This window comes from Littorina saxatilis, linkage group LG1 (assembly GCF_037325665.1).
Source record: "Littorina saxatilis isolate snail1 linkage group LG1, US_GU_Lsax_2.0, whole genome shotgun sequence".
NCBI classification, from domain to species: domain Eukaryota; kingdom Metazoa; phylum Mollusca; class Gastropoda; order Littorinimorpha; family Littorinidae; genus Littorina; species Littorina saxatilis.
The window spans coordinates 96904226-96923265 of record NC_090245.1 but is presented as its reverse complement, the minus strand read 5'-3'; the positions used below and the strand labels follow the sequence as shown (position 1 = coordinate 96923265).

Genomic DNA, 19040 nt, shown 5'->3' with positions numbered 1-19040 from the left:
GGGATGGGTATCAGTATTGGTGTAAGTCAGTTGTATGGGATGGGTATCAGTATTGGTGTCAGTCAGTTGTATGGGATGGGTATCAGTATTGGTGTAAGTCAGTTGTATCCGATGGGTATCAGTATTGATGTAAGTCAGTTGTATGGGATGGGTATCAGTATTGGTGTAAGTCAGTTGTATGGGATGGGTATGAGTATTCATTGGTGTAAGTCAGTTGTATCAAATGGGTATCAGTATTGGTGTAAGTCAGTTGTATAGGATGGGTATCAGTATTCATTGGTGTCAGTCAGTTGTATCGGATGGGTATCAGTATTGGTGTCAGTCAGTTGTATGGGATGGGTATCAGTATTCGTGTCAGTCAGTTGTATGGGATGGGTATCAGTATTGGTGTAAGTCAGTTGTATGGGATGGGTATCAGTATTGGTGTAAGTCAGTTGTATGGGATGGGTATCAGTATTGGTGTAAGTCAGTTGTGTCAGATGGGTATCAGTATTGGTGTCAGTCAGTTGTATGGGATGGGTATCAGTATTGGTGTAAGTCAGTTGTATGGGATGGGTATCAGTATTGGTGTAAGTCAGTTGTATCAGATGTGTATCAGTATTGGTGTCAGTCAGTTGTATGGGATGAGTATCAGTATTGGTGTAAGTCAGTTGTATGGGATGGGTATCAGTATTGGTGTCAGTCAGTTGTATCAGATGGGTATCAGTATTGGTGTAAGTCAGTTGTATGGGATGGGTATCAGTATTGGTGTAAGTCAGTTGTATGGGATGGGTATCAGTATTGGTGTGAGTCAGTTGTATGGGATGGGTATCAGTATTGGTGTAAGTCAGTTGTATCAGATGGGTATCAGTATTGGTGTAAGTCAGTTGTATGGGATGGGTATCAGTATTGGTGTAAGACAGTTGTATGGGATGGGTATCAGTATTGGTGTAAGTCAGTTGTGTCAGATGGGTATCAGTATTGGTGTAAGTCAGTTGTGTCAGATGGGTATCAGTATTGGTGTAAGTCAGTTGTATGGGATGGGTATCAGTATTGGTGTCAGTCAGTTGTATGGGATGGGTATCAGTATTGGTGTAAGTCAGTTGTATGGGATGGGTATCAGTATTGGTGTAAGTCAGTTGTATGGGATGGGTATCAGTATTGGTGTGAGTCAGTTGTATGGGATGGGTATCAGTATTGGTGTAAGTCAGTTGTGTCAGATGGGTATCAGTATTGGTGTAAGTCAGTTGTGTCAGATGGGTATCAGTATTGGTGTAAGTCAGTTGTATGGGATGGGTATCAGTATTGGTGTAAGTCAGTTGTATGGGATGGGTATCGGTATTGGTGTAAGTCAGTTGTATGGGATGGGTATCAGTATTGGTCTAAGTCAGTTGTGTCAGATGGGTATCAGTATTGGTGTAAGTCAGTTGTGTCAGATGGGTATCAGTATTGGTTTAAGTCAGTTGAATGGGATGGGTATCAGTATTGGTGTAAGTCAGTTGTATGGGATGGGTATCAGTATTGGTGTAAGTCAGTTGTATGGGATGGGTATCAGTATTGGTGTCAGTCAGTTGTATGGGATGGGTATCAGTATTGGTGTAAGTCAGTTGTGTCAGATGGGTATCAGTATTGGTGTAAGTCAGTTGTATGGGATGGGTATCAGTATTGGTGTAAGTCAGTTGTATGGGATGGGTATCAGTATTGGTGTAAGTCAGTTGTATGGGATGGGTATCAGTATTGGTGTAAGTCAGTTGTATGGGATGGGTATCAGTATTGGTGTAAGTCAGTTGTATGGGATGGGTATCATTATTGGTGTGAGTCAGTTGTATCGGATGGGTATCAGTATTGGTGTAAGTCAGTTGTATGGGATGGGTATCAGTATTGGTGTAAGTCAGTTGTGTGGGATGGGTATCAGTATTGGTGTAAGTCAGTTGTATGGGATGGGTATCAGCATTGGTGTAAGTCAGTTGTATGGGATGGGTATAAGTATTGGTGTAAGTCAGTTGTATGGGATGGGTATCATTATTGGTGTGAGTCAGTTGTAACGGATGGGTATCAGTATTGGTGTCAGTCAGTTGTATCGGATGGGTATCAGTATTGGTGTAAGTCAGTTGTGTCAGATGGGTATCAGTATTGGTGTAAGTCAGTTGAATGGGATGGGTATCAGTATTGGTGTAAGTCAGTTGTATGGGATGGGTATCAGTATTGGTGTAAGTCAGTTGTATGGGATGGGTATCAGTATTGGTGTCAGTCAGTTGAATGGGATGGGTATCAGTATTGGTGTCAGTCAGTTGTATGGGATGGGTATCAGTATTGGTGTAAGTCAGTTGTATGGGATGGGTATCAGTATTGGTGTGAGTCAGTTGTATGGGATGGGTATCAGTATTGGTGTAAGTCAGTTGTGTCAGATGGGTATCAGTATTGGTGTAAGTCAGTTGTGTCAGATGGGTATCAGTATTGGTGTAAGTCAGTTGTATGGGATGGGTATCAGTATTGGTGTAAGTCAGTTGTATGGGATGGGTATGAGTATTGGTGTAAGTCAGTTGTATGGGATGGGTATCAGTATTGGTCTAAGTCAGTTGTATCGGATGGGTATCAGTATTGGTGTCAGTCAGTTGTATGGGATGGGTATCAGTATTGGTGTAAGTCAGTTGTATGGGATGGGTATCAGTATTGGTGTAAGTCAGTTGTATGGGATGGGTATCAGTATTGGTGTGAGTCAGTTGTATGGGATGGGTATCAGTATTGGTGTAAGTCAGTTGTGTCAGATGGGTATCAGTATTGGTGTAAGTCAGTTGTGTCAGATGGGTATCAGTATTGGTGTAAGTCAGTTGTATGGGATGGGTATCAGTATTGGTGTAAGTCAGTTGTATGGGATGGGTATCAGTATTCGTGTCAGTCAGTTGTATGGGATGGGTATCAGTATTGGTGTAAGTCAGTTGTATGGGATGGGTATCAGTATTGGTGTAAGTCAGTTGTATGGGATGGGTATCAGTATTGGTGTAAGTCAGTTGTATGGGATGGGTATCAGTATTGGTGTAAGTCAGTTGTATGGGATGGGTATCAGTATTGGTGTAAGTCAGTTGTGTCAGATGGGTATCAGTATTGGTGTAAGTCAGTTGTATGGGATGGGTATCAGTATTGGTGTCAGTCAGTTGTATGGGATGGGTATCAGTATTGGTGTAAGTCAGTTGTGTCAGATGGGTATCAGTATTGGTGTAAGTCAGTTGTATGGGATGGGTATCAGTATTGGTGTAAGTCAGTTGTATGGGATGGGTAACAGTATTGGTGTAAGTCAGTTGTATGGGATGGGTATCAGTATTGGTGTAAGTCAGTTGTATGGGATGGGTATCAGTATTGGTGTAAGTCAGTTGTATGGGATGGGTATCATTATTGGTGTGAGTCAGTTGTATCGGATGGGTATCAGTATTGGTGTAAGTCAGTTGTATGGGATGGGTATCAGTATTGGTGTAAGTCAGTTGTGTGGGATGGGTATCAGTATTGGTGTAAGTCAGTTGTATGGGATGGGTATCAGTATTGGTGTAAGTCAGTTGTATGGGATGGGTATCAGTATTGGTGTAAGTCAGTTGTATGGGATGGGTATCATTATTGGTGTGAGTCAGTTGTATCGGATGGGTATCAGTATTGGTGTCAGTCAGTTGTATCGGATGGGTATCAGTATTGGTGTAAGTCAGTTGTGTCAGATGGGTATCAGTATTGGTGTAAGTCAGTTGAATGGGATGGGTATCAGTATTGGTGTAAGTCAGTTGTATGGGATGGGTATCAGTATTGGTGTAAGTCAGTTGTATGGGATGGGTATCAGTATTGGTGTCAGTCAGTTGAATGGGATGGGTATCAGTATTGGTGTCAGTCAGTTGTATGGGATGGGTATCAGTATTGGTGTAAGTCAGTTGTATGGGATGGGTATCAGTATTGGTGTGAGTCAGTTGTATGGGATGGGTATCAGTATTGGTCTAAGTCAGTTGTGTCAGATGGGTATCAGTATTGGTGTAAGTCAGTTGTGTCAGATGGGTATCAGTATTGGTGTAAGTCAGTTGTATGGGATGGGTATCAGTATTGGTGTAAGTCAGTTGTATGGGATGGGTATCAGTATTGGTGTGAGTCAGTTGTATGGGATGGGTATCAGTATTGGTCTAAGTCAGTTGTGTCAGATGGGTATCAGTATTGGTGTAAGTCAGTTGTGTCAGATGGGTATCAGTATTGGTTTAAGTCAGTTGAATGGGATGGGTATCAGTATTGGTGTAAGTCAGTTGTATGGGATGGGTATCAGTATTGGTGTAAGTCAGTTGTATGGGATGGGTATCAGTATTGGTGTCAGTCAGTTGTATGGGATGGGTATCAGTATTGGTGTAAGTCAGTTGTGTCAGATGGGTATCAGTATTGGTGTAAGTCAGTTGTATGGGATGGGTATCAGTATTGGTGTAAGTCAGTTGTATGGGATGGGTATCAGTATTGGTGTAAGTCAGTTGTATGGGATGGGTATCAGTATTGGTGTAAGTCAGTTGTATGGGATGGGTATCAGTATTGGTGTAAGTCAGTTGTATGGGATGGGTATCATTATTGGTGTGAGTCAGTTGTATCGGATGGGTATCAGTATTGGTGTCAGTCAGTTGTATCGGATGGGTATCAGTATTGGTGTAAGTCAGTTGTGTCAGATGGGTATCAGTATTGGTGTAAGTCAGTTGAATGGGATGGGTATCAGTATTGGTGTAAGTCAGTTGTATGGGATGGGTATCAGTATTGGTGTAAGTCAGTTGTATGGGATGGGTATCAGTATTGGTGTCAGTCAGTTGAATGGGATGAGTATCAGTATTGGTGTCAGTCAGTTGTATGGGATGGGTATCAGTATTGGTGTAAGTCAGTTGTATGTGATGGGTATCAGTATTGGTGTAAGTCAGTTGTATGGGATGGGTATCAGTATTGGTGTAAGTCAGTTGTATGGGATGGGTATCAGTATTGGTGTAAGTCAGTTGTATGGGATGGGTATCAGTATTGGTGTAAGTCAGTTGTATGGGATGGGTATCAGTATTGGTGTCAGTCAGTTGAATGGGATCAGTATCAGTATTGGTGTCAGTCAGTTGTATGGGATGGGTATCAGTATTGGTGTAAGTCAGTTGTATGGGATGGGTATCAGTATTGGTGTAAGTCAGGTGTATCGGATGGGTATCAGTATTGGTGTCAGTCAGTTGTATCAGATGGGTATTAGTATTGGTGTCAGTCAGTTGTATCGGATGGGTATCAGTATTGGTGTCAGTCAGTTGTATCGGATGGGTATCAGTAGTGAGGTAGTGCATGTGAACTGACTGACTGACGTTTTGAGGTTAACGTCCTCTCAGACCAGTTGCCCTATATTGGGATAGGTATTGCTAATACGATGAGGATAATAATGGTGAGATATTTTGACTCGAATAAGCCCACTACCGGCTGTCTTCTTCGACATGCCAGCATTGGACTTGTCTCGTCCAAGTATCGAGATACGATCATGGGGATATAGGCGAGAGATGTTGCATGCATGTGCCATGTCTTCGTGTTGTGCGAAACCTGAGACTTTGGCTGTGAGCTTGGGATCTCTATCGTGCGCGTGTGTGCACACGGGGGTGTTCGGACACCATAGAGGGTCACAAAGCTGACTCCGAGAAATAAATCTGGCCTGTGAACTGTGTCAACGTATTAAAGTCGTCAGCCAGGGAGCATGAAGTCACTGGTGTCGTGAAGGTCAAGGTCAGCGTAAAGTTTGTTTGCTCAGTCACCAGGGCTCTCTGACCATTATTTTGCACTTGCTTTTGCACAAATAGAATGACACAAACTTTTGTTGATGTCTTTTTGACAGACTAGCTTTTTTGTCCGTAGCTTATTCCCTTCTGTTTCATTTGTTTCATCAAGCATCTTATAGACTGAGATGACGACCTCTGACCCATTTTCAGGCTAGCCGAGTGAGAGGCGAACCGCGGGGCATTGCGGACATTCTGCTGGACGAGCAGGACAAGGGAGACAACCAGTGGATGACTGACGACCACGTCCGCGGTCTTCTCACAAACACCGTTGCAGCAGGTGTGTGTGTCATTTTCATAATCATCGGTCATGTCTCTCTAACAGGATGGATGATTGCTACGCGGAGTACAGGGAAAGGAAGTGTCTAAAAGCCGAAATCTATCAAAACAGGAATACAGAGTTATCTCCCATAATTTATGTTTTTCGCTAATGTTTCTGATCAAAAGACGAAAGACGAACGTGATTGAAGAATGGCCGACTTCGACTGTGATCTCCGTTCTGTTCTTCACAGTTATGATAAAGACATTGTTCTAAGGTCAAAACAAGTCGAAATTTTGAGACTGCTATGGGAAGGAGACCGTGATATTGTTGCATCACTCCCAACTGGTTACAGAAAAAGTTCCGCCCGCTCCGTAGCCATTTTGTTATGATCACGTGACAAAGTTGATTATCACGTGACACTTTTGCTATATTTAGTTTGCACAGTAAATACATCCGTCGGAGATTACTTGACCAAAATTTCAACCAATTTGGTTGAAAAATGAGAGCGTGACAGTGCCGCCTCAACTTTCACGAAAAGCCGGATATGACGTCATCAAAGACATTTATCAAAAAAATGAAAAAAACCATCTAAGGATATCATACCCAGGAACTCTCATGTCAAATTTCATAAAGATCGGTCCAGTAGTTTAGTCTGAATCGCTCTACACACACACACAGACACACAGACACACATACACCACGACCCTCGTCTCGATTCCCCCCTCTATGTTAAAACATTTAGTCAAAACTTGACTAAATGTAAACAAGTCGCGTAAGGCGAAAATACAACATTTAGTCAAGTAGCTGTCGAACTCACAAAATGAAACTGAACGCAACGTGCTCCGTATACTCGTAGTATCGTCACTCCACCGCCCGTGGCAAAGGCAGTGCCAGTGGAATTGACAAGAAGAGCGGGGTATTCGTTGCATTGAGAAGGATAGCACGCTTTTCTGTACCTCTCTTCGTTTTAACTTTGTGAGCGTGTTTTTAATCCAAACATATCATGTCTATATGTTTTTGGAATCAGGAACCGACAAGGAATAAGATGAAAGTGTTTTTAAAGTGATTTCAAAAATTTAATTTTGATCATAATTTTTATATATTTAATTTTCAGAGCTTGTTTTTAATCCAAATATAACATATTTATATGTTTTTGGAATCAGCAAATGATGGAGAATAAGATGAACGTCAATTTGGATCGTTTTAGAAAAAAATAATTTTTTTTACAATTTTCAGATTTTTAATGACCAAAGTCATTAATTAATTTTTAAGCCACCAAGCTGAAATGCAATACCGAAGTCCGGGCTTCGTCGAAGACTACTTGACCAAAATTTCAACCAATTTGGTTGAATAATGAGAGCGTGACAGTGCCGCCTCAACTTTCACGAAAAGCCGGATATGACGTCATCAAAGACATTTATCAAAAAAATGAAAAAAACCATCTAAGGATATCTTACCCAGAAACTCTCATGTCAAATTTCATGAAGATCGATCCAGTAGTTTGGTCTGAATCGCTCTACACGCACGCACGCACACACGCACGCACACACGCACGCACACACGCACACACACACATACACTACGGCCCTATCTCGATTCACCCTGTTAGGAAACGCTACCGTTGCTGAGCTTTGGTTCAGTTTTGTGTGTTGCATGTAGTTGACTTATTTGTACTTTGTGGGAAAGTACCGATATTATATTTTGTAAACACAATATTTATGCTTGGACGAGAATGCAGGTGAACTTTCTAGTCCTGTCAAAACAAGTTGTTTACCATGCTGTTTTAGTCGTGAGTTCGTGGCGTTCGTTCGGATTAAGTGCGTCGGCGCTTTTGATGTACGTCATAGAGAATGTCGCTAGTTTAGTCCATGCACGGCTCGTATAATGTAGTTGTATCATGTTCGGTCTGGAATATTCTCGAGATTGAGTATTTACTATATATGCCAGCGCGATTTGTATGTAAAAGAGCTTCTATTTGAGTTCTGCTACGTTGTGCAGTTGTATTAATTGAATGCTGAATAAATCCTCGAACTCAATTTGACGAGTTGTTTTCTGCTGCTGCGAAGACGGGCGACGTAGAATAAAAGAACACAACTATACGACATTTGAGAACTTGTGGCAATCTCAAGTGTCGTGTAACAATTGGGGGCCAAGCCAAGGATCTACGTTTAACGCCAAGGGTTTTCCAGCAACAAGGACCAGCGTCAAGACAGTCACAGGAGGTAGCCATCAATCGGGTGTATCCTGAGGGATCAGTATTGAGACTACGGAACCGTGGATTCGGTGTGACTGGTGAAGAGTTTGGTAATCGCCGCAGCTCGGTACGGTGAGCGACGCCGGAGTGTATCGGGATTACAGAGGTTAGCTGCCGTTTGGACGAGACGGACTTCGTCGCGGAGCTAGTGCATTAATACTACGAAATACGACTGGGGTACGTCGTGTACGTATCGTGAGCAGAGTGCGCCGTCACGTTAGACGAGGAGGGTGGCAGCCTGCGTCTACGAAGGTGAACAGCGACGAGAGAAGCATCGGAGGTGCAGTAGAGACTGTGTTCTTTTAGAAGACTACATTCGTCTACGTTCGGGGCTGTGAAAGAATACAGACGAACGCACCGGAAAAGACCAGAATGGCTGAGTTCTGGGCAAAAGGAGTTGAACTGGGACTGAAAGGCAAGCAGCTGACGGAGTTCGTCGAGTCCCAGACACGACTGCTGGCGCAGCGTGAAGAAAGACAAGCGCAGCGTGAGCGTGAAGAAAGACAAGCGCAGCGTGAGCGTGAAGAAAGACAAGCGCAGCGTGAAGAAAGAGAAAGAGAAGCACAGCGTGAAGAAAGGAAAATTGAGCTGAAACGCTTAGAGCTCCAAATAAAAATGGAGATGAAGCGCTTAGAGCTTCAGACAGAAATGGTGCGTGTTCAAAATGAGCACGAGGCACCACGCCTAAGAGATAACCAGCAGCAAATGCTACACAGGGCATCGAAACTTCCCGCATTTACTGAAGGGAAAGACCAGATCGATACTCCATACTTCACCGGAGAAGTTGAGGCCGTCTGCCTGAAGAAGCCCTTGTACGATCTACTAATTGGGAATATTGGGGGTGCGAGACGTCCTGATGACCCTGATTTCGAATGGAGAATGGGCTCAGCTCAGCCTGCTGCTGAGGAGGAAGACCCACTGCCATTCGCGAATGAAGATATCAGCGAACTGTTACGAGATGACAGAGCAACTGTGCATCGCCGCGACCAGCCGCAGGTTGTAAGCGCTGTGACGACCAGAGCCCAGGCGAAGAAGGACAAAACAACTACGCCACTCAGGGTCACCAACAGTTCTGCAACTGCTGTCGTGGACAGGGATCGGCTGATTCAGCTACAGGAAGCTGATTTGACCTTGACAAAGTACAGGAGTCGTCCTGTCAAGGTGATGACTAAGGGCGACGGCACTGTGCACTTTGAGGTGAAGGCCAAGATCCTGTACAGAGTGTTCCAGCACGCGAGAGTCAACGGTGGGAAGCCATTACGTCAAGTTCTGGTGCCTCAACCACTTAGGCGCCAGGTGATGGAGGTGGCCCACGACTCTATTATGGGAGGTCACCTGGGTGTCAAGAAGACATCGGACAGAATCCAGGCTGCGTTTTACTGGCCAGGACTGCATGCAGATGTGACTCGATTCTGCCAATCGTGCGATATTTGCCAGAAAACCATACCTCGAGGAAGGGTCCCGAAAGTGCCGTTGCAGAAGATGCCTTTGATCGACCGACCTATCAAGAGGGTGGCCATTGACCTCATCGGCGAGATCAAACCGCCAAGTGAAGCGGGTCATCGTTGGGTACTGACCCTGGTAGACTATGCAACCAGGTACCCAGAAGCCGTGCCTCTGAAGAAAATTGACACCGAGACTGTTGCCGAGGCACTTGTGGACATTTTCAGCAGAATTGGGGTTCCTGAAGAGATCCTCACAGACCTGGGGACACAGTTTGTCTCTGAATGCATGGAAGAGGTCAACAGGCTGCTGAGCATTCGTCACTTGACTACGACACCCTATCACCCGATGTGCAATGGGCTGGTAGAAAAATTCAATGCGACGCTGAAGTCCACGCTGAAGAAACTATGCAGTGAGCAGCCAAGGCAGTGGCATCGCTACATCAATGCCTTGCTGTTTGCATACAGGGAGGTGCCACAAGAGTCCACTGGATTCTCCCCGTTCGAGCTGATGTACGGGCGGACCGTGAGAGGCCCGATGCAGATACTAAAGGAATTGTGGACGAAAGATGTGGACACACCTGAAGTGAAGAACAGTTACCAGTACGTGTTTGAGTTGCGAGAGAAACTGGAGGAGACTCTCGAGATTGCTCGAGAAAACTTGAGAAAGTCTCAGGATAGTGGAAAGCACTACTACGACCGCAAAGCCGTAAACAGGAAGTTTACACCAGGTAACAAAGTGCTGATACTGCTTCCCACTGATCACAACAAACTACTGATGCAGTGGAAAGGCCCATACAAGGTTGAGGCCGTGGTAGGGATCAACGATTACAAGGTGAATGTCGGCAAGAAGTCCAAGATCTACCACGCTAACCTCCTGAAACGGTATGTGGAGAGACCTCCGGAAGCAGTACAGGTCGCAGCAATGGTGGAAGAACCAGCCGAACTAGACGAGTTCGACGGTGAGGAACTACTGGAGTTGGGAGACCTCCACAAGAAAGAGGGAGTGGATGACGTCAAGTTAGGACCTGACCTGACAGAAGACCAGCAGAAGGAGCTGCATGATTTTATGGGCGACTTCACCCATAGGTTCTCTGATGTTCCAGGCTCTACGTCCTTGGTCGAACATGAAGTCCACCTCACATCTGACGTTCCTGTTCGCTCAAAACCATACCCTATCCCGTTTCAGGCTCGGGAATCCTTGAAGAAGGACATCGACAACATGTTGAAGATGGGGGTCATCCGTGAGTCATCATCCCCTTACTCATCTCCCGTTGTTGTTGTCAAGAAGAAAGACGGCACAAACAGGGTATGCATTGACTTTAGGAAAGTCAATAAGATCACCGTGTTTGACCCTGAACCAATGCCGACGGCAACTGATCTATTCCGACAGTTAACCGGCAGTAAGATCTTCTCAAAGATCGATCTCGGCAAGGGATATTGGCAGATTCCTGTGCTCGAAGAGGACATACCAAAGACCGCCTTTGCAACTCCAGACGGAACATATGAGTGCCTGCGGATGCCTTTTGGCATGGTGAACAGTGGTGCTACCCTGAAGAGGGGAATGCGAAAAATGCTCAAAGGAATGAAGAATGTTGTGTACTACTGGGATGATCTGCTAGTCCACACGGAGACCTTTGCGGAGCATCTGGAGACTTTGAGGGAACTGTTTTCCCGCCTGACAAAAGCCAATCTGACCGTGAGACCCAGCAAGTGCATTTTGGGGACCGACAACGTTGACTTCATAGGTCATTCACTGAAGGAAGGTCAAAAGGGGCTTTTGTTGGAAAACGTCACCAAGATCCTCAATGCGCCACGTCCTGAAACCAAGAAGCAGGTGCGATCCTTCCTTGGATTGGCTGGGTACTACAGAGAGTTCATTCCAAACTTCGCCGCCATAACGGCGCCTTTGTCGGACATGACCCGGAAAGGATGCCCCAACCGAATACTCTGGGGACCAGCTCAGGAGAAGGCATACCAGACCGTGCGCGACCTGATGTCACGAGACCCGGTGCTACGCCTTCCTGATACTGCCAAAGAGTTCATCTTGCGTACAGACGCATCGGACGAAGGGATCGGCGCCATGCTGATGCAAGAACATGGAGGTAAACCGTTTCCGGTCAGCTATGCCAGCAAGAAGCTGTCAGGAGCCGAGAAGAACTACTCGACCATGGAGAAAGAGTGTTTAGCCATCGTGTGGGGAATCAAGAAATTTGAACTCTACCTCCAAGGGGTGAAATTCGTGCTTCAGACTGATCACAAACCCCTCACCTACCTGAATTCTGCGAAGTTTGTGAATAATCGTATCATGAGGTGGGTGATGTACTTGCAGAACTTTGATATGCGAGTGGAATCGATCAAAGGTTCAGACAATGTTGGAGCAGATTTTCTCAGCCGAGTATGTGAGTGAAACTGTGTTCATTCTCCAACAGACTAATGTACATACCTGGATTTCAATCTGTTATGTATACATAATATGTGTACAAGTAGCGTTTCAATGATTGAAAGAAATTAGGTAAATTTCTTCTGGTGTTGGGGGTAATGTTAGGAAACGCTACCGTTGCTGAGCTTTGGTTCAGTTTTGTGTGTTGCATGTAGTTGACTTATTTGTACTTTGTGGGAAAGTACCGATATTATATTTTGTAAACACAATATTTATGCTTGGACGAGAATGCAGGTGAACTTTCTAGTCCTGTCAAAACAAGTTGTTTACCATGCTGTTTTAGTCGTGAGTTCGTGGCGTTCGTTCGGATTAAGTGCGTCGGCGCTTTTGATGTACGTCATAGAGAATGTCGCTAGTTTAGTCCATGCACGGCTCGTATAATGTAGTTGTATCATGTTCGGTCTGGAATATTCTCGAGATTGAGTATTTACTATATATGCCAGCGCGATTTGTATGTAAAAGAGCTTCTATTTGAGTTCTGCTACGTTGTGCAGTTGTATGTATTGAATGCTGAATAAATCCTCGAACTCAATTTGACGAGTTGTTTTCTGCTGCTGCGAAGACGGGCGACGTAGAATAAAAGAACACAACTATACGACATTTGAGAACTTGTGGCAATCTCAAGTGTCGTGTAACACCCCCTCGATGTTAAAACATTTAGTCAAAACTTGACTAAATGTAAAAATGAAAGCTAAAGGCTGGGTTCATCTTTTTTTTTAAAGCTTGCTGAAAATAACCTAAAAGTAGCCCTCGAGCTTTCAACAAAATATAAGAAATAGTTTTCATTTCGTGGAAGTTGATAATTTCATTTATTTTCTCTTATTTTTTAATAAGTTTTTACATTTAGTCAAGTTTTGACTAAATGTTTTAACATAGAGGGGGGAATCGAGACGAGGGTCGTATGTATGTGTGTCTGTCTGTGTGTGTGTGTGTGTGTGTGTGTAGAGCGATTCAGACTAAACTACTGGACCGATCTTTATGAAATTTGACCTGAGAGTTCCTGGGTATGATATCCTCAGACGTTTTTTTCATTTTTTTGATAAATGTCTTTGATGACGTCATATCCGGCTTTTCGTGAAAGTTGAGGCGGCACTGTAACGCCCTCATTTTTCAACCAAATTGGTTGAAATTTTGGTCAAGTAATCTCCGACGAAGCCCGGACTTCGGTATTGCATTTCAGCTTGGTGGCTTAAAAATTAATTAATGACTTTGGTCATTAAAAATCTGAAAATTGTAAAAAAAAAAAACATTTTATAAAACGATCCAAATTTACGTTCATCTTATTCTCCATCATTTTCTGATTCCAAAAACATATAAATATGTTATATTTGGATTAAAAACAAGCTCTGAAAATTAAAAATATAAAAATTATGATCAAAATTAAATTTTCGAAATCAATTTAAAAACACTTTCATCTTATTCCTTGTCGGTTCCTGATTCCAAAAACATATAGATATGATATGTTTGGATTGAAAACACGCTCAGAAAGTTAAAACGAAGAGAGGTACAGAAAAGCGTGCTATCCTTCTTAGCGCAACTACTACCCCGCTCTTCTTGTCAATTTCACTGTCTTTGCCATGAGCGGTGGACTGACGATGCTACGAATATACGGTCTTGCTGCGTTGCATTGCGTTCAGTTTCATTCTGTGAGTTCGACAGCTACTTGACTAAATGTTGTATTTTCGCCTTACGCGACTTGTTTTAGGTTCATGTTGTGCTTCAAATAATGTTTTCATCAAACTGTAACAGATAAATCTAAAGTATATTTGAATTTGTCTGACTTTCACACTAATTTGTATCATGTTATTTTAAAGTATAGGGGGCTTTTTACAGTGATATGTGAAGGCCTCTCCACTGGTCCATATTAGGCGCCCAGGCTCCTAATATGGACCATTTTTGGAAAAAAAAATTATTTAATTTTTGCTGAATGTCTATCAAAGGTTATTCGCTCTAATTATGCCTGACGGTTAACTAAAAAGAGAAGGACGTGCCACAAAAAACACAAAATGAAACTTCTTCGCAGGAAAACCACCTAGTTATCAGCAAGAAACAAAAAGTGGTCAATATTCTGCAACCTGCCCCTATGTCTTTACTTGACAGTTGAAGACACACACTCTTGGCCATCTTTAAACCAAGAAGAAAAGCTTCTGTCATTCCTGTTGTTTTTATAATCTTCGACTTTTCTAACTGTAAACTGGTGTGTCCTATTCCAGCCTCCCTCACCTCCACACAGACGCTGAAAGCGCTGTTCCTCTACCTGACCCATAACCCGGAAGTCGTCCGCAGGATCCAGAAGGACCTTGACACCAAACTCGGGGAGCGAACTCCGCGGATACAAGACAGGGGTGATCTCCCTTACGTGGAGGCGGTTGTCCTGGAAACGCTGCGTCTTGCTTCCCCTGTGTCCATGGGACTGCCCCATCTGACCACTGATGACGTCACATTGGACGGCTACACCATACCCAAGGGAGCCACGGTACTAGCAACAGAGCATGCGAGAGACTCAAACTCAGACTCAGAGAGAGAGAGAGAGAGGGAGAGAGGGAGATAGGGAGAGGGAGAGGGAGAGGGAGAGAGAGAGAGAGAGAGGGAGGGAGGGAGGGAGGGAGGGAGGGAGGGAGGGAGGGAGGGAGGGAGGGAGAGTGTGTGTGTGTGTGTGTGTGTGTGTGTGTGTGTGTGTGTGTGTGTGTGTGTGTGTGTGTGTGTGTGTGTGTGTGATACCTTACGCGCGACCTTTATCGATTTTATTTTTTGTTTGGTTGTTTTAGGTGTTTGCAAATACTCTGGTTTTCCATCATGACCCTGAAATTTATCCTGACCCGGAAGCATTCAAACCCGAACGTTTCCTTGACGACGCAGGTCAACTACTGCCTGCCAATCATCCCTTAAGACAGAGGTCAGCCGTTATTTTTTTCTCTGTATCAATTGATAATTGCATAGACTATTTATCCTGGACCGCCAACTAGCTCTCTCTCCGCTCTTTCTCTCTATTACGAGGTAGCGGCCTCTCGCATTTAGGAACCTACGCTTACATGGCCTTTCAGAAATCAGGGGGATGTCATATCCGGTGTCGATTGTAAACATGGACGAAGTTGCCGAGGTAAGTTCTGAAAATGCTAAAATAAACTCAGCTAAAGTGCATATGGAACATGTTTTTCGATGATTTTCGTTAAGTTTTGTTTGGAGTTTTGGAAAATCCAGTTCATTGTCACCTCCCATTGTCACAAATAACTGGAGCGTGCTTTCTTTTCACTGTCTTCGAATCGCTGGCCTTTCAAACCGGACGCTAAGCGCCCCTGAAAGTCGAGCGTCGTAACCTCGAAGGGTCACGTGACGAGTTGGCGGTCCAGGCTATTTGGTCTATGATAATTGCTAACAGCAGTGCAGTGGCAGAACTTTAACATGCTAACATTCCAACATAACCATAATCAAGGGCGGATCTGGGGGGGGGGGGTTACACGGGTTACGTAACCCCCCCACCCCCAAAAAAAGTTCAAACATACATCAACAAAAAACATACATCAACAAAAGAACTTCCTGAATGGCATTTTGGTAAGAGGTTTCAGAGGTAATTTATTGGCTCAGGATGCACCAGATAGCTCTATTTTGCTTCTTTGGATATAAAAACTTTTCCGGGGGGGGCATGCCCCCGGACCCCCCTAGAGGCTTAGGCGCCTTCGGCGCCGTCAACTTGTATCTTCGCAGTCATTTTGTAACCCCCCCCTCCAAAGTGAATTGATCCGCCCTTGCATAATTGACCATAATTGTTTTACGTATAGGCAGTTTCACATACACATACTTGTTTACATCTATCTATCGGTGTAGTTTTGTGTACAAAAAGTGGAAGTCTTCGTGTGTTGGTGTGTGTGTGTGTGTGTGTGTGTAGGTGTGTGGGTGGGTGTTTTTGCAGTATTACTAAATTATGCCATAAAATTGTGTGTGCGTCTGTCTGTCTGTCTGTCTGTCTTTTATCATCACCACCCCTGCCCACCCCGTCATCCTCCCCTCTTCGCTCATCCTTACCAGCTCCTTAGCGTAGGCCTATCACCAATTCTTGTCCCAAATAGAAACATTTTCTGAGAGGACGTTAACTCCCCCCTTTAGTCTCTCTGTCTGTCTGTCTGTCTGTCTGCAGTATGATCGCTTTCGGTGTGGGAAAGAGGAGCTGCGTCGGAGAGAGTTTCGCCAGGTCACGTGTCTTTCTCTACGTCACCACGCTCTTACAGCACTTTGACGTCCTCCCGCCGACACAGCACGAGCTACTTCCGGTCACGCGCAGCTCGTGGAAGAATGGGATCGTGCTGGAGTTGAAGCCTTACCACGTGGTCTTCAGGCTCCGGGCACACACACACAGGTACGTGTAACTATCATGTGGCAAGGGCAGGGCTTACAATGCTGAGGCCAGACCCATGCTTTTTTTCGTGTGATTTTAATATTGTAGGTATAGACAAAAAAGACAGTAGAATTTCAAAATATATCCCAAAATAGTCATGACGTGTATGTTTGGGCACTTATACGTCCCTTTGTGTGTGTTTATTTTTTATTTTTAAAGATTCTTTGATCAAAACAGAAATTCATAATGTCATCAATGTGTGTTTGTTTATTTGTTTATTTGATTAATAAGGCTGTTGTCGTTTACATTTTGCTGACGTACGTGTATTGTGTCGTGACGTCATACGTATGTTCCAACATTACTTGTGACCTCGTTCGCTCAGCCAGTACTGTTCACAGCGCTCATTCTGTGCGTGATCATTGTTCATGGACTGTTGGCTTCCATCCAGGTCTATGTTGACGCTTCCATTACGCAAGCTCCGGAGGTCAAGCGTTACTGTTTTAGGGGAATAGTTAGGCCAAAAAAAAAAAGGTCTGTTTACGGTAACATAGGCCAAAAAAATAGGGTCGGTAGGTCGGGTTTTTTTTTTTTTTTTTTTTTCAAAAAACCCATATTTTTACGTTATTTTGCAAAAAAAACAAGGGTTTTTTTTTTTTCCCCCAAATGCCAAAAAAAAGTCTAGGGTCGCGCGAAAAAAAATAGGGTCGGTCGGGTTACCGTAAACAGAATTTTTTTTTTTTTGGTCTTAGAAGAAGATGCGTCGTTTAAAGACCTCGTTATTACGAACTCTGTGCTCTTTGTGCAGGGATGACTAGGGCGAGGTTCAAGCCTTACGTGCTCGGCGGCCGCCATTGGATGAGACGCGTCAAGCCTGTAGAGAATCCAGTGTGAAACTAACACAGCTTTCTCTATGACCATTAAATTAGATGCTATTGCTGAATACTATATTGTACTCTCTAATTACATAATGTCTGGTAAATGGTTGTACTATTGTTTTTATATTTAGTCAAGTTTTGACTAAATATTTTAACATCGAGGGGGGATCGAAACGAGGGTCGTGGCGTATGTGCGTGTGTGTGTGCGTGTGTGTGTGTGTGTGTCTGTGTGTGTGTGTAGAGCGATTCAGACTAAACTACTGGACCGATCTTTATGAAATTTGACATGACAGTTCCTGGGTATAAAATCCCCATACGTTTTTTTCATTTTTTTGATAAATGTCTTTGATGACGTCATATCCGGCTTTTTTGTGAAAGTTGAGGCGGCACTGTCACGCCCTCATTTTTCAACCAAATCGGTTGAAATTTTGGTCAAGTAATCTTCGACGAAGCCCGGACTTTGGTATTGCATTTCAGCTTGGTGGCTTAAAAACTAATTAATGACTTTGGTCATTAAAAATCTGAAAATTGTAAAAAAAAAATAAACATTTATGAAACGATCCAAATTTACGTTTATCTTATTCTCCATTATTTGCTGATTCCAAAAACATATAAATATGTTATATTCGGATTAAAAACAAGCTCTGAAAATTAAATATATAAAAATTATTATCAAAATTAAATTGTCCAAATCAATTTAAATACACTTTCATCTTATTCCTTGTCGGTTCCTGATTCCAAAAACATATAGATATGATATGTTTGGATTAAAAACACGCTCAGAAAGTTAAAACAAAGAGAGGTACACAAAAGCGTGCTATCCTTCTTAGCGCAACTACTACCCCGCTCTTCTTGTCAATTTCACTGCCTTTGCCATGAGCGGTGGACTGACGATGCTACGAGTATACGGTCTTGCTGAAAAATGGCATTGCGTTCAGTTTCATTCTGTGAGTTCGACAGCTACTTGACTAAATATTGTATTTTCGCCTTACGCGACTTGTTTAATCTTATCTTGTGTCTAACTCTCTTTCTCTCTCACTTTTTTGTCTGTCTGTCTGTCTGTCTGTCTGTCTGTCTGTCTGTCTGTCTGTCTGTCTGTCTGTCTGTCTGTCTCTCTCTCTCTCTCTCTCTCTCTCTCTCTCTCTCTCTCTCTAAATATATATATCCTTGTTAAATAAAGTTCAATTCAATTCTCTGTGTGTGTCTCTCTCTCTCTCTCTCTCTCTCTCTCTCTCTCTCTCTCTCTCTATATATATATATACTAGAGGAATACCCGGCTTCGCCGGGGTGAATCGCGAGACAGAGACAGACAGCGTGGCGGTTCATCACAATCACCTCTGCAAGCGAAGTCCTGTCAAACGGGATTGAGAATTTTAGAGCTTATTCCTTAGCCCTATATTATCTGTTGTGGCTTCTCAAATGCCAGAACATACAGACAGACAAAAGCCGCTAGACCCCATCACAAACAGAACTCTACAATCAACAGGTTTTTTCCCCCACACACACACACAAACACACACACAGAGAAGCCGTATATATATATGCATATCTGTATCTATAAATATATAGAGATAGGTGAGAGTGTATTTTTCGCGTGGCTATAAATTGATTCGACCTTTTCACTTTGACAGTAAGAACAACTTACGGGTGCAAGGGAAGC

General features: G+C 43.5%; 1 protein-coding gene across 1 annotated transcript in view; it reads left to right on the top strand.

Annotated features, from left to right (window-relative positions):
- LOC138946723 (steroid 17-alpha-hydroxylase/17,20 lyase-like) overlaps positions 1-17873 on the top strand; it is a 51048-nt gene extending 33175 nt beyond the window's left edge. Inside the window, exons 4-8 of the mRNA XM_070318129.1 lie at positions 5925-6051; positions 14386-14648; positions 14941-15068; positions 16308-16526; positions 17311-17873. Of these exons, the coding sequence (XP_070174230.1) occupies positions 5925-6051; positions 14386-14648; positions 14941-15068; positions 16308-16526; positions 17311-17320 (747 nt within the window). The 3' untranslated portion in view covers positions 17321-17873. The remainder of the gene's footprint in view (positions 1-5924; positions 6052-14385; positions 14649-14940; positions 15069-16307; positions 16527-17310) is intronic.
- Positions 17874-19040: the final 1167 nt, after the last annotated feature.